Raw genomic sequence first — 15,945 nt, forward strand, 5'->3', positions numbered from 1 at the left:
CGCACATCCATCAAAACCAGCAAACCTGGGCTCGCCTTTCTAGGATCCCACAATCCGGCATCTGCTGGTGCACAGCAGAGAGACCGCAGGCTCGGCCATCGCCGCTCCCCAGCCCTCCCCCGGACCACGTGACTTTGGCCCCGCCCCGTACCGCCTGCGGGCGGAGCCTCTAACCTAGAGTGGGGTGGGTACGCACAGCTCTCCGTTACTGGGGTGGCGGTGCTCTCTTCTCCCAACCAGGGGAAAAGAGGTTCTTAAGGGAGCCAGCCCACTCTATCTTCCCCAACATCACTGCCCCACCTCCTCCAGGTTTCAGGAATCTTGCGACCACCCGAAAGGTCTGAGAAACACGTTCCTAGTTAGGACCCCCAGAGCACCCTTACTGTGCTCAGATCTCAGGACATACTTTCCACGGGAGGGACGAAGAAAGAGGGAATAAAGGTTGGCACTTAAGGCTCCTGATCCTGGGTGTGTGATGCTGGGGGGGATCTACTCTTGAGGACTCTGGGACAACTTGGTTCCTCTTCCTAACACAAGCACTGGTTTTTTCCTCTGGTCTGTAATAGCCACTCTGTAGGAACTGCCCTTAAATAGCAAAGGTGGAGGAAAATAGATTAAAGTCTCTCTTTGAGGGCTGAGGAACAGGCGGAGTATGGGCACCGGAGAAAGGAAGTGGGTGTTTCAGAATGCCAGGGAGACAGGTTAAAAATCAGGGTGTTTTTTGTTTGTTTTTTAATGCCCTTTCAGGGAGAAACACCCAGAGAATCTGTTCAGGAAATGCAGGTTTGGTCAGTTAAGGGACAAATCAGAAGCATCCCTCCCCCCCCCACCCGCCCCACCCCGGGCTGTGTGACCCCTCATCTCGCTTCTAGACTAGGAAGTGCGGAGGAGATGGATACCAGTAAGGACCACCTGGTATTTTTCATGCCCCCCCCCCCCCCCGCAACTTGACTGCACGTTACATGGTGTCTGCAAGCTAACCCCACTGATGAGAAGTCAATTTCTAAAAAATACGTTAACATCTCTTTGGGCCATTTTAGCCATAGTAATGCTATAGTAATTAACTTAATTACTCTATAATACTTGTTAAGTACTGTAGAGAAGTTGGGTCATTGAATCCTGACTTACACTTACTTCTGATCAAGGAAATTCTCGGCCCCTCTCAAGGGTGAGTGGAGAAAACAGGTGGGAATGGTTGATAGTCAAGCCCTCCTCAAGCTCACCTGATGTTCCCTCCACGCGCTCTTTCTCACCCGTGGATTCAACGTGGCTCCCCCGCACCTGCTTCCAAGGAGCGGCAACCCTCTGCCTCAGTTCCCACCGCATGTCCCGGCGCCCCAACTGGCAATACAAACGCTGGCCCAGACCCCCGGCCCCGTCAAAAGGGCATGGAAAATGGCAAAAGTAACCCGCTGAGGGTAGCTTGGGCCACTGCCCAAGGTCACCCCCACTGGCTCAAGAGCTCCGCCCACCGAAAGCAATGGCTGGGGAGAGGGGCCAGGCCACTTCTTTCCCCTCGAGCGTCAGTCTGATATAGTCCGTAGCGACTCAAGGGAAGAGCTTCCGCGCTTTCCCAACCAATGATGAGACGGGGCTGGATTCAGGGCGGAAATGACTGAGAATGGTTGGGAGGGGGCCTGGCTGGTGAGTGCGCACAAACTGGCTTTCCTCCTCCGCAGGGAAGGTTTGTAGGGACCTACGCCCGAGGTAGGGAAAACAATTTCCCAAGAGCTAAAAGGACCCCAAGGAACCTCCTGCCCTATGTGGAGCCTAGCTTGCTCCTAACAACCTCCTTTGACTTCTGTTATATTTGGCTAGTAACCTTCATGGATCACAGAGAGACCTCGCTTTTGGAAGCACATCTTAGCTTCTCCAGCAGGTGATCTTAGGCAAGGTATCTGATTTACCTGAGTTTTCATTTCTTGATCTGTGAAATAAGCGTGCCTTTCAGTGTGACGTACCAAACCGCCGAGCATAAAGTAGGTGAGAATTTAGGAAGACGATAAAACCTAAATTCGCACCCTCCCCCCCAGCTCCACACATATCCACGAAAGATCTGACGCATGTTCCCCAAATCCTTCCAGTTGAAACTTAATACCTCAAAGGCAAACGGTATCCATATCCCATTGGTCTTCTTTGAAACTGAAATATTCCTGGAATGGACAGCCTCATAAGTGATTGATCACTCGACTTTTAAACAATAATGCTAGGAGGCTTGTAGTGATCCAAAGGGGAACAGCACCCCAATGTTTGTAGCAGTGACGTCCACAATAGCTAACTGATGGAAAGAGCCCATATGTCCATCAACAGATGATTGAATAAAGAAGATATGGTGTATATACAATGGAATATTACTCAGCCATAAAAAAATGAAATCTTCCCACTTACAAGGACATGAATGGAGCTAGAGGGTGTTATGCTAAGTGAGATACATCAGAGAAAGACAATTATATGATTTCATTCATATGTGGAATTTTAAAAAAACACTGGATCACAGGGAAGGGAGAAAAAAAATAAGACAAAACCAGAGAGGGAGAAAAACCATAAGTGACTCTTAACTATAGGAAACAAACTGAGGGTTGCTGAAGGGTGGGTGGGGGGATGGGAAAGTGGCTGCTGGGCACTAAGGAGGGCATGTAATGTGTCCTGGGTATCATGGGAGACTGATGAATCACTGAACTCTACCTCTGAAACTAATGATACACTATATTAATAGAATTTAATAAAAATTTTAAAGTGGTAAAAATTAAAAAGAATGCTAGGAGTCTCTAGTACTAATTTAGTTTCATTTCTTCATAGGGCCCAACTGTTGCAGCAGTAAAACACAAACAAGTGTGTTCTTTTTGCTTTGGTGAGGGGGAGGGATATAGGTAGTGGTGATTATGATGAAAGTTCCCCAAATGTCCCCAGATAAGATCGATATCTAAATGTCTTCATTTTAAAGCTAACCAGCCTAGAGTAAATACATTTCATAAGTCACTGTCCAGGATTATTTTTACTGGATGAGTTTTCCACACCTTAAATTATTTTCTTGTATTTTTTTCCATTGTATAATTTTTATGGCTGAGATAATTTTATTGAATATGCCCTCCTTTTCAGACACCAGAAAATTTAAGTTTCTCAGCAGAGTTTCCAAATCATGACATTAGTGAAATCACAAAGAAACTTCTTTTCTGACAAAAACTTAACATCTATTCATCAGTGGGTGTTTCTTCACTTGGCTCCTCACTCTGAATTAAATCTGACTCCTCATTCCCGCCTGTATCATCTGAGGCTGTGGAAACAATGTCCGTTGTTCTAGATTTTGACACTGTGTCTGTTTTTTTCAGTTCTGGAGAAGTGGTGCCCCAAAACGTGCTGCTCTCAGCACTCTTAGAGAAAGATGTGTCTGATATGCCTTCTGATGGATGAAAATAAGAGAGAGTTGCCAGCTCTGGGTTGACGGTGTATTCAGTCTGACATCTACTTTTATAACTGAAACAGAAAACATGTATCGAGAATTATTTTTCATTACATACATTTGCAGCTCAACTCAATTTAGAAAAGCATCACAAAAATTGAAATAACACATTAATTCTGTCCAATTACTTTGTATAACACCATATAAATAAACGAAAAATGTTAGACCTTAAGCAAATGTGCTGTTTAGAACAGAGTTCATAGCCCTTTTGATCCAAGGCTAGCAAAAAAGAATGCATATCTAGATTCTCTATAACCTTTCCAATCGACTAATATTACTTTTATCTCTAGATGACTAATACACTGGGGGAAAATTCTCCAGACAGCCCCATGCTTCTTTCTAAATAGGGGAACTGGAGCTTAATGTGAAATCTTATAGATACATTTGGGAGCCACATTTCCTGAACAATTTGCTAAAGAGAGAGGGTGACAGCTTCATATCGTGCACGTTCCAAAGACTCCAGAGGTCTGCAGACTTACTTAATTGTCTTCACTTTGTACAGCATGGCACTACAGACTGCCAAGAGGATAACAAAAAGGAAGAGGGTCATCAACGAGATGCCCAGCATTAATTTTAACTTGATTTCCTGTAGCTTGGTCAGGGTGTCTTCACTTGTGGCATTCAAATCAGACTCTGAGAGGAAAGAAAGAAAATGCAATGGAAAAGAGTGCCTGTTTCCAGCATGTCTTCCTGGATGAGTAAAGAGAGCAAAGCAACTGAAGAGCAGCCTTCACCATCCAGGGTATCACTGTGCACCCTCACTTATGCAACGCAAAGACGACTATGGGCTACTCCCTAGGGCAAAGTACTCTTCGCTTGTTTTGTTGAACTGCCACAGTCGTCCTGGGGGAGCTGTTCTTAGCTCCATTTCACAGGATCAGAGAAGTTTATGAATTCGCCCATCTCACATAACGAATGAAGGGCAAAATCTGGTTTCAAACCCAGGTTACCAGATGCTCAAATATGTCTATAGCAATCTTCCTCCCTGACTGATAAAGACCATTTCAAGACACAAGAGATGACTATTAAAAAATGTGATGAACTTACACACCAGGGCCTCGTCCTTCAGAAGAGAAAGATACCCTTTTACTGTTGGGGCCCGCATTGACTTTGATGCTAAAAGGATGGTGTACCGGATGCTTTCTCCATGAAATTTAAGAACTGCATTTGTCATTCTGTTACTGAGACCACACCTAGTATAGTTGATGTTAAAAAAGTTAGATAATAAAACTAAAACTTAATATTAAATAAATAAAACTTAAATAAAGCTAAAAAATTTTTTTAAACTTCTAAAGTAAGTTAGATAATAAAAAATCATGTCCAGATCCAGAGATGTCGAAGGTCTTTTTACTAAATCTATTAATGAAAATACATCTTTACTGCCACACTTTGCATTTTCCTGAATTTATGTCTCACTTAATAGACATTTATTTGATGGTGACTTGAAATAACCATGTTGATTTTTCTCTCTTGCCCCAAATTTCTCCCATCCAAAAGTTCCAAAGTTTTCATTATTTTCTAGGTTATGGTGTTTTGGTGATAAGCAGTGGCGAGCTTGCATGTGTGTATTCCCTGATTCCATAATTGTCAAAGTGCAATCTTAGACCATGAAGAGTGAAATGGATACAGCTGTCAGTTATTGTTGACTTTGAGGCAGATTCTTTGGGGAATAATCACATTATGTTAGGAGGGGCTGTGCTCTTGAATTGCTCTGCTACTCCTTCAAAGGGTTTTTGTAGAGGTGAGCTTGTAGTACATTTTGTTTTTCAAGGTGATAGTCTAAACTAGAGAAGGTTTGGAATTCCCCACCACTGGAAATGATGGGAAAGCTAATTACAACCTTGGGCAGTTTTTCTAAGCCTCAGTTCCTTCATCTGTAAAATGGGGATAATCCCAACTTTGTGGAGGACTGACATAATAATGTATATAAAACACCTGGCATGTGTAATATGTGCTCCATACATGACAAAAATTAATCATGTTCAATTTAATTACTTGGAAAGACAAAATATTTCTAAAGTAACACAGCATTAGTCATTCCTATATGTAACTTTTCTAAACAAAGCCTCACACGATATTTTTAAAACCCTGCAAGGCAAATGGTTGTAGGTGTCAAAATAATCCAATGCAGAATAGAGATGTCAGGCCTTAGATGTATCATCAGATGCTGTTTTTTCCCCAATAGTTTATTTATAGGACAGAGGTTTGGGGGAAATTAATATATTGTCTTTTCATGACATTTTATATTGAAATCAATTCTTTTATTCACATAAATATAACTAATGCATGCATGAAAATCACAAACAAAACCAAATAAAACACTGCACTCAGCAGTAGGAATTCTCTCATTCATTGCTGGTGGAAATACAAAATGGTACCGCCACTTTAGAAGTTAGTTTGGTAATTTCTTACAAAGCTAAACATAGTTTTACCACACAATCCAGCTATCACAATTCCTGATATTTACCGAGAAGAGTTGAAACTTAGGTCCACACAAAGACCTACACATCAATGTTTATAGCAGCTTTATTCGTTATTGCCAAAAATTGGAAGTAATCAAGATGTCCTTCAGTAGGTGAATGGATACATTGGTATATCCACACAGGAAATGTTATTCAGTGATAAAAAGAAATGAGCCATCAGGTCACGAAAATACTTAGAGGACTCTTAAATGCATATTACTGAGCAAAAGAAACCAGGCTGAGTCTATGTACTTTATGTTCCCAACTATATAACATTCTGGAAAAGGCAAAACTATGGTGGTGGTGGAAGGATCAGTGGTTGCCACGGATTTAAGGACAAAGGGGCGGCTGGTGGAGCAGAAGAGATTTTTAGTGCAGTGAAATGATTCTATGATCGTGTTGGTAGACACAAGATTATGCAGTTGTCAAAATGTACAGACCTGTGCAACACAGGGAGTGGACTCTAATGTAAACTACGCACTTTAATTAATACTAACATTGATGTTAGCTCATCCATCGTAAAACCTGTACCAAACTAAATGCAAGCTGAGAATGATAGGAGAAACCAAGTTGGGGGAATATAGGAGAACTCTGTACTTTCTGCTCATTTTATTCTATAATCCTAAAACTGCTCAGAAAACAGAGTCTATCAATTAAAAACACTGAGTTCTAGGTATCATTTACTTGCCTACTCCTCTGGTTTCTCTGTTTCAGGAACAGAAGTCACAAAACTGGAAAATGAAAACATACCTCTGCATATATGGCGACTGGAGAATAATGCTTAGGGACCATCGCTCTTTAAAACAGCACATGCCCTCTCTGAGATAACGTTAGCTACCACGCTACCCTTTTACATACATTCCACGTTACTAGGGAAAACAGTATCTCCATGCAGTTAAATCACACACTGAAACGTGTGCCGGCACTTATGCCATTTAACTGAAGTATTTTGTTCTTACTTGGAATTGGGCGAAATAATTGATCTCTTTCTTCAATCTCCTCAGCTGTTGGTGTTGCATTTAAAGCTGTTAAGACAATAAAGTGGTGTTATGGTAAACAAAACTCACTTATGAAAATTATTGTGTGTGTGTGTTTAATATAGAGAGTGTATTCTCATTATTTATGACAGTTATGCTCCATAAAGTCATGGGAACACTGACTTGGTGAAGACTGAATTGTTGGTCCTGGGGGAAATGCAAGCTTAGGTCCCTGAGAACCTCTGGCCACAACGTCTTCATCAACCAATCAATACATAACTTTTTAATGTGTGTTTCTGTTTAAACGTACTTTATTTAATATATATTGCTGATTTATTAACACTGAATTCATGATTAACTGCATGATCACTCAAGCCTAAACAAAGTTTATCTGACACATATTTTCTCCATAAGTTATATCACCGCCTTCTCCAGGAACACTGCCCAGCATCTTAATACTACACTTGGGGGCCACGTTCATTAGCAAAATTACCGACCAAAAGCGTACAAATGCAAAACACGTAGCACTAAATAGACAACAAAAAGGACACTTAATTACAGTGTAAGAGCTGCGAAAGGAAGACAGGGTGTTCCTTGTTCTGCCTCCGTTGGGCACATGAGGGTCAGGCAATTAAAATTTTTGCTGCTCTGTGCATGTCTGCAAATGACCATGAAAGTGATTTGGGGGGTTACACATATATTTTAGACGTAGGTAAATTCACAAACACAAAATCTGCAAATAATGAGACTCAACTGATTTTGGTATATATTTCGTGTTTACAGTGTGTGCATCTATGTGTGTGTGCTACATGAATTACATTATACATGTGTGCATCTACATAAATGTGCATTTGTAAGGCATGCACATTACATTTACATATGTAAGCATATGTAATACATAAACATATGCTTATATGTTTATGATACATGCATTACTTTCTACATGCATATGTTTTACTACATATTTTGCATTTATTCAGAGATCTCCATGTGCTTACATGCGTACTGCTCCAAACACAAAAATGGACTACATTGAGGGAGAGCCTTATTGAAAATTTTTAATCACAAATAAACTGAATGACAAAAGTGCAACATTTATAGGAGAGTAAGCTTTGGGGAGAGAAATCAGAAAGTGTGAGACACAATCAATTTTGTGGGTTTGTTTTGCATTTGTTATTACACGTGATAATGGCAGCAAAATGTTGACTTATTCTTAATATTAGAACTATTTACACTGACCTTGGCTTTCTTATGTAAGACTTTAGAAAACCAAAACATTTCCCCAGCTACCTAACTACTATGAGTTTACCTTTAGCTAACATTGTCCAAAATGCAGGTTCATTTGGACCCTTGGTTAGTCCTGTTTAAAAAACAAAATAGAACAAGATAACTAAGTAAGGTAAGTTCAGTTTAGTAAATTTGTGATAGAGCATTTATTCACTTGTTAGTTTAGTCATGTAACAGTTATACCTTGAGCTCCTACCGTGTGCCAGATGCTGTGGTTGGCATTAAAGTTAAGAAATGAAGAAGACACAGGCCTTATGCTGACGGAACACACTCTTAGTTTGGGAGGCAGACAAGAATCACTGTTAATTAGGATGCAGGATAACGGGGGTTCAACAGAAACGCACAAATGGGATGCACAGAGAGCCCTAACTCCAGTTGCAAAGGCCAGAAGCCCTTCGAAATGGAGATGGTGCTCAGTATAGGCCTAGAGGACTAGAAATTGTTTGCCAGGCAAACAAGGCAAGAGTGAGATCATTCCACTGAGTCATGAGCAGATTTGGTGAGTTCTGAGAGCCTCAGATAGATTGAAGAATATGGATGGGGAATGTGACTGGAAATGAAACCTGAACATTTCTCAATAGTCAGATTATTTTCAGATTTAAATGCCTGGTTAAGAAATTGGAACATAAAAAAATAAACTAAAATAAAATAAATTAGAACATTACCCAAGCTTAATAGTAAATTACTAAAGATATTTTAGAAAGGAACACCACTAGGATGATGAGATGTCTATTTTTATATATATCAAAAAAAAAGTGACTAAGATTTTTATTTGTTTTAGAAGTGTTAAAGATGCAAACTAATTCACAGTAACCATATGAGAAACATACTTGGATGCTTCATGTAATGACAGGTCCATTATCTTCAATTAGACCACTCATCCCAAGCCCTTAGAGGACAGCCATCCTGGGTTGATATGGTTATATAATTATTTTATAAGGAACAATATTCTTGGCATGAAAGTAAAATAATGATTTTGATTTTGAAACTTGTCACTACCAACCCCTCCCCAAAAATTTCAGGAAATACTAAAAATTGATTTTAATTAGAGATAAATTTATTCCTCGAGCAGATAGAAATTTTACATTATTAAAATGTATTAAAATATACTTATATATCTATTATAAATATAAATATAATACATTTTATTAAAATAAATTTCATTTTAAAAAGAGCTCACATCCTATTCCTTGTCAAACAAATCTAAAAATTGACTCAGATTTTTGCTGTTTAAAAGATTTTAGAGTGACTTTAAATTGTAGCTGTAAAAATTCTTTAAACATGCTATTACTATATGAAGTACCCAGAGTAGTGAAACATAATTTAGATCATATAATGATATGCTCCAAGTATGACTACAGTTTCAAAACTTTAATACTTTGATTGTTTTTTCCAGAGGGTTCTGCTGGAAATTCTTCACTGGTGCCTTTTCCAATAGGTGACACAGTTGTTTCATTGACGAGTTTATCTGTGAAAAGGGATAACAGATTATCAGCATATACAAATATTGACAGCATCTGTGATTAGGCATTTTTTTAAGCTAAAAAATGGAACAAAGAAAAGGGAAAAAAAAAAGAGAAAGATGTTGACATTTTCCTGAGATATCATAAAGGAGGGGAAAGAAGAAGGCATTGAAGAACAAAGTTTTGGGATAATGGGATGCCTGAGAAGGGATTAATACACCTATAATTTGTAAGAGAGAGGAAAAACAGGGACAAGGGTGGGGGATGGTGTGGTGGTGGCTATAAGCTTCCTTTAGAGGTAAAAGAGATGTATTGGATGAGAACACTGGGTTCAGATGTTTCCCTTGACAGGACTTGAAGTGATCCTATCAGCCCTGGAGAGCTTGGTGGCCAGTCAGAGTTAGGACACAGAAGAGGAAGGCGCATCAGTATCCTTGTAAATCAGAAACATCTGCATGTGAACTACTCAAAACAGAGTCTTGGGTACAACAATTTGGGGCTACAAATCAAGGATTTTCAGGCCTAATTTAGTATATATCTCCATCTATAATGTGTCCATCTTCTGGAGGAATGTCAGTAAGAGTGTATTTGGGAACAATTGTGACTGGGGGACATTTTCCACACACATCCCCATGGTGGCCATTTCCTTTAATTTTGTTTAATAGGGAAGTCAGTTAAGTTCCACATGAAGTACAGGCAATCTCACTATAAAAGAAGCTCTACAGAGAGGCAGAATGAATTGAGACTGAGCCTACCAACAGCACCACGACAGAATTATTGGCAAGAAAGTTATGAGAAAGAGTCTGTTACCAGAGTTGACATAATTCAAGCAGGACACCAACAAAATTCATAAGTAATCCTTCAACTATGCCATGCATCCCTTATACTTAGAGAAAAGTGTGTGGATTTTCCCTTTGCCCTCACAGTTCTGGGCACTAAAAGAATTGTTAGTCAAAATTGTTCTGGAGAATTCCATCTCCTTGATTGAGGGGCTTGCTCCTCTAGAATGTCCCAACCATGTTAGTATTATTTTTTTCTGTCAGAGCCCCCATTTAAAATGGCAGCAATTTCTTATTCCAATCCAAGTTTCTTTGACAATACTTTGAGGACCTGAATTGTGGGAATAGAAATTAGGGTTTTAGAATTTCTTCCATGGGTCCTATGGTCTTCAATAATCCATCTCCTAAGGGAATTTGAGCTACCCGGTCTGTTGAAGACCTCTCTGTTTCTTGTCCCAAACAACTCAAAATGATGTTTGCAGTGTACAAGCAAAATTCCCATGAGTGATTTGCTTAATTAACGTATGCCCTTGAAATATCCCTCTCATTCATGTCCCAAGGTTTAGAATTACTCAAAATATTCCATTATTGTCAAATTACTTTATTAATAATTAGGTATTACAGAGTCTGGCTTTTCTCAATATTGAAGCTGCTCGAGCCAGAAACATTCTCTCTTCCCTATTTAATTCTATCCTCTTTTCCTTGTCTTCTGTTTTATGCTAATGTGTTTTGTAGATATGAGCTGTTGATACTTCATGGTGCAAGATATGGATATATCCTTTGAAGACTTTTAGTGGCCTCTGAAGTCACATGCTGGCAACAGTTTTATCTATCAAATTAATTACACTTGATGGAAAGATGCAAAAAGGAAATAAGAACATTTGAAGTTGAAGGTATAAGTAGAAAGGAATAAAAATGTGGGTTTAAGAAAACATACAATTCTCTAGAGCCCTAAATCTAGTCATTACTTTTCTTTTCAAACCAAAAATATGAGGCTAAGGTATGTAAGAACCTCCTTGACTTCTGACTTTATTACAGCAAGGGACATGGAGTCAGTCTCCTTTTTTAGGAACTAAGATTCCCTGACACGAGATCAACTAAGACCTTTTTCTTACTTGATACACTCTAGCGCTGTTTGGAAATCTTGCTTTAAGGGCCTTTCATATTTGTGACAGTGACTTTCAGTACTCTCAGTACTTACAGTTTTTAAGAGCAAATTGCAAATCAGTTGTTGCTCTCACGGATATTTCAGACTGGCTGCCATTTGGATTTTGCGTTGTGAACACATCTAAAAATACAAGATCAAATGTTTTCAGCAACTAACTCAGTTCCTCCTTGTTCCTTTAAATTTTTCCTTATCTAATTTTTTTTCTTAAAACATAGGCACTGATTCTGAGAAAAGAATAATAAAGTATTTGAGACAATTCTTTAGCTACAAATTAAGGAAATGAGGAAGGGTTTAAAAATAAAATTCATGGGGTGCCTGGGTGGCTCATTCAGTTAAGCGTCTATCTGCCTTCAGCTCAGGTCATGGAATGAAGCCTTATGTTGGGCTCCTTGTTCAGTGGGGAGTCCGCTTCTCCTTCTCGCTCTGCTGCTCCCACTGCTTGTGCTTTCTCTGTGTCAAATGGATAAATAAAATCTTAAAAAATAATTAATAAATAAGATAAACATAAAATTCATGGAGAAAAAGCCAAATTGGTACCCTTGTGTTAAATAACATTCTGAGAATAAATTACTGAGGGTTGGTTATAATTCAAAACTAATGGATATATCCACTCAACCAGAGTCAAAGTAAATTGGATCAAGATGGCAGTCTGATATATTGACATATACATGTCTCGTTTTTCTTAAAATCTCATGAAATGACAGAAAATTTTATACATACATGAATGTATATGTGTGTTTAGCACATACATATATATTCAATCATCCTACCATTCAGGCATGTGTATGCACACACAAACAGCGTCATTAATGTATTTTGATTTTTGAAGAATTTCTGAGCTAGATTTATGGGGAAATATCACAAAACAAAACCAAAGCCCAACATGCATGTTATGAGTCACGAAACTATAAAAATTAAAACATTTTGGTATTTTTACAGGGGAAAACAGATCGAAGAAACAATAAAAAGGTTACAACTAATCCAATTTCAAGTGAGAATTTAGATTATATTAAATGGGTTTTACATGAGTAGGGAATTGGTGTTAGACATTTGGCGAACCTCCTTGAAAAATATAAAGTTTTGTGCGTATATTTATGACATATACAAAGATAATGATTTGAGACCTAAGAGTTAAAAACAAAAATGAGATTATTTGAAAAAATAGGAAAACAATTTAATTTCTTCAATTGAATAAGACCTATCTAACCAAAATATAAAATGCAGAAATTATTAAAAAATTAATCAACAACTGATTTTAGAAAATTACAATTTTTCTCTATGATTAAGGTACCTAGACAGGTTTAAAAATAAGCAACAGCCTGGTGGGGGAAATACTTGTTAACTTTTACTATAGGAAAAGGATTAATATATTGAACATAGAAAGAGCTGCTGCAAATAAATGAAAATATAGCCTGATAAAAAAGTGGGCCATGATATGAATAGGCAAATCACAGAAGTAGAAATAAAAATACCCATAAATATATAGAAAAATACCCAACTTCATAAGTAATCAGAATGCAAATGAAAAGAGTAATGGAAATTTCTCACTTACAGTCACAAAATATGATTAACAATATTTATTGTGGGTGAGCTTGTGGGGCATTCTCAGAGGACCTAAATCAGTAGATGCTTTTTGGAGGGCAATTTGCTGGTATCAATTTTTTCTTAAAATATTTTATTTGTTTATTTGACAGAGAGCTAGAGAGAGAGCACAAGTAAGCAGAGCAGCAGGGAGAGGGGGAGAGAGAGAAGCAGGCTCTCTGCTGAGCAGGGAGCCCGATGCGGGGCTTGATCCCAAGACCCTGGAATCATGACCCAAGCCAAAGGCAGCCGCTTAACCAACTGAGCCACCCGGGCACCCCTGGTATCAATATTTTTAAAGATTTACTCTTTATTCAGCAATGCCCAGTACTTGATATCTATCCAAAGAGAGATACACCTAACTGTACATGAGAAAAATATAAAAGGGAAAAACTGCATGTAATCCAATTCTTTAAATGCTAGTAGATAAATTATGGGACATCATTTTATGGAATACTAGGCATCCACCAAAAATAATGAGGCAGATGTGAAAAGAGCTTCAGAGTTGTTAAATGAGAAAAGTAAGTCATAACACAATTTCTTAGGGAGATTTCATTTATGTTTTGTATATATTGTGTGTGTAAAAAAGACTTTTTTCTCTAATCAAAGGAATCATCAGGCTCTTAGTTTATTTACCCTCTGGATATTTTAAAGTAGAGGCACCTGCTTTAAAAGGAAATGACTGAAAAGGAAATGATTGCACCATTTGTACACCCTAGGCAGAAGCCCAGTGATAGATACATTAGATAACACTCCTGACTCTGGCTTTGGTAGTGTGAAATCTGGCAATTGACCTCTCTGAGAATCAGGTGGGTTTTTTTTACCTACAAAGGAAGGACATAGATTCACCAAAGAGAAAGTAGAAATACAACTTATATGTTATTATTGTCAAAGTACTTGAGTGTATATATATATGTGCATGAATATATATGTAAATATCTTGATTGTATTCCTATTTTTCCTTTGATTAATGTTTATAAGGATCCCAACACAACTAGATTTAATCTTAATTTTTTATTTTCACAAGAGTTTCTTTTGAGTGGAGGACCTTATAAGGGCACAGAAAGAAAGCCCATATGAGTAATGATGACTAAACTGAAGTTTGATGGAAATTTCGGACATCTTAAAGTCATCTTGTTATGGGTTGAATTTTGTGTCCCTCCCCCCAAAAAGACATGTTGAAGTCCTAACCCCCAGAATCTCAGAATGCAACCTAATTTTGAAATAGGGTCATTGAAGATATAATTAGTCACGATGGAATCACAGGAGTGAAAGGTGGGCTCCTAATCTGATATGAATGCTGTCCTTATAAGAAGAGAGAAATGGACACAGAGGCACAGCAAGAATGCCATGTGAAGATGGAGACAGAGACTAGAATTGTGCTACAAGCCAAGGAAGGCCTGGGGCTACCAGAAGCTGGAGGAAGCAAGAACTGATTCACCTCTAGAGGCTTTGTAGAGAGCATGGCATGATCAAAACTTTGATTTTGGATTTCTGATTTCCAGAACTGTGAGAGAATAAATTTCTGTTGCTTTGAGCCACCAAGTTTGTCGTAATTTGTTTCAGCAGCCTTAGGAAAATGATACCCACCTCCAAATAAATTTTGGTTGACTCACCATAGAATTAGATCAATTTCAAATCACCGTAATTACATGATGAACTGTGTTATTTATGGGAAATTATCAAAAGAACCTTGTTAAACTTCATAACATCTTATGGAAAAAAAAGCCTGGGTGGCTCAGTGGGTTAAAGCCTCTGCCTTCGGCTCAGGTCATGATCTCAGGGATCCGGGATCAAGCCCCACGTCGGGCTCTCTACTCAGTGGGGAGCCTGCTTCCCTTCTTCTCTCTCTGCCTACTTGTGATCTCTGTCTGTCAAATGAATAAATAAAATCTTAAAAAAAGCTGTAGAAAATGAGGATTTCATTTAATGCACTGAAACATTTATGCAGTAAATAAGAATTTAGGAAGTAGGAAATAAAATTAGAGTTTTTTAAAATGTTAAATCAAACCAGTATAACACCAGCTTTTCTGTATGTGTTGCTATTAACTTTAAAGACTTACATTGTTTTATATCTTTATAATAATTCCCATTTTTCTCATTAGCAGGAGTATTCTCCTTAATTTCCGGTCCTGGTTTATATTCTTTTATAGCGTCAGGTGCCCACATCTCATCTGCAAAATTCATAAGAAATAAGTTCAGTTCTTTTACTACTTTCTTTTCTTTCAACTACATTTTTCTACAAAGGATTTGAGGCAGAGATTTAATATGTAAATTATGCCATATGTCCAATAATAAACTTTGTACCATCCTATAGAAAACTGTCACATACCAGTTTTCTAGGATAATGGGTCATCTTTCTCATCTGCTCTTTCTGTAAAACCTTTAAATGCTTACTCACCAGCACCACCATGGTTAGTTGTATTGGGGTCCTGTAAGGAAAAAACCCCAGATACAAAAATAAACAATATAAAATTCATAGGGAAAATGATTGATTTATCCAGTAATCTCCTGCTTCTCCTCAAGAGTTTCTGTTGCCCAGCAGATCCTGTAACTAGCTAAGACATTATGATGTCACTGCCAAATGGAGGTGAGAATGCTGGGCTTGGATTTCCAAAAGGTTTGTGACTCAATCTGACGTTGATTTTATCTTTGATACTCTGATGGTTTCTAGTTCTTAAAAATTAACCATTATAAGATTTTCTTTGAAAATTAGGAAATACATTTGCATGAAATAATGTGAATTATTAGTCATCGGGTTTTAAAGA

The 15,945-nt window shown here is 38.2% G+C and overlaps 1 protein-coding gene across 1 annotated transcript; it reads right to left on the reverse strand.

The window, feature by feature from the left end:
* Window positions 1-2,976: 2,976 nt before the first annotated feature.
* On the reverse strand, window positions 2,977-15,716 carry EQTN (equatorin). The gene is made up of 8 exons (XM_032860330.1): window positions 15,579-15,716; window positions 15,241-15,351; window positions 11,630-11,716; window positions 9,565-9,654; window positions 8,209-8,259; window positions 6,882-6,947; window positions 3,940-4,093; window positions 2,977-3,474 (listed from the first exon to the last, which is right to left on the reverse strand). Exons 1-8 carry the CDS (start codon window positions 15,655-15,657, stop codon window positions 3,192-3,194), a joined length of 921 nt encoding a protein of 306 aa, XP_032716221.1. The 5' UTR covers window positions 15,658-15,716; the 3' UTR covers window positions 2,977-3,191.
* Window positions 15,717-15,945: the final 229 nt, after the last annotated feature.

This window comes from Lontra canadensis, unplaced genomic scaffold, assembly GCF_010015895.1.
Source record: "Lontra canadensis isolate GAN:19392208 unplaced genomic scaffold, GSC_riverotter_1.0 scaffold19, whole genome shotgun sequence".
Lineage (NCBI taxonomy): Eukaryota > Metazoa > Chordata > Mammalia > Carnivora > Mustelidae > Lontra > Lontra canadensis.

Coding starts and splice junctions, on each gene's coding strand:
- EQTN (XM_032860330.1), bottom strand. CDS start 15,657: ATGAATTTTATATTGTTTATTTTTGTATCTGGGGTTTTTTCCTTACAG. Junction 11,717..15,240: donor TTATAAAGATATAAAACAAT/GTAAGTCTTTAA, acceptor TTGTATTTTTAG/ATGTGTTCACAACGCAAAAT. Junction 3,475..3,939: donor TACAAAGTGAAGACAATTAA/GTAAGTCTGCAG, acceptor TTTCTGTTTCAG/TTATAAAAGTAGATGTCAGA.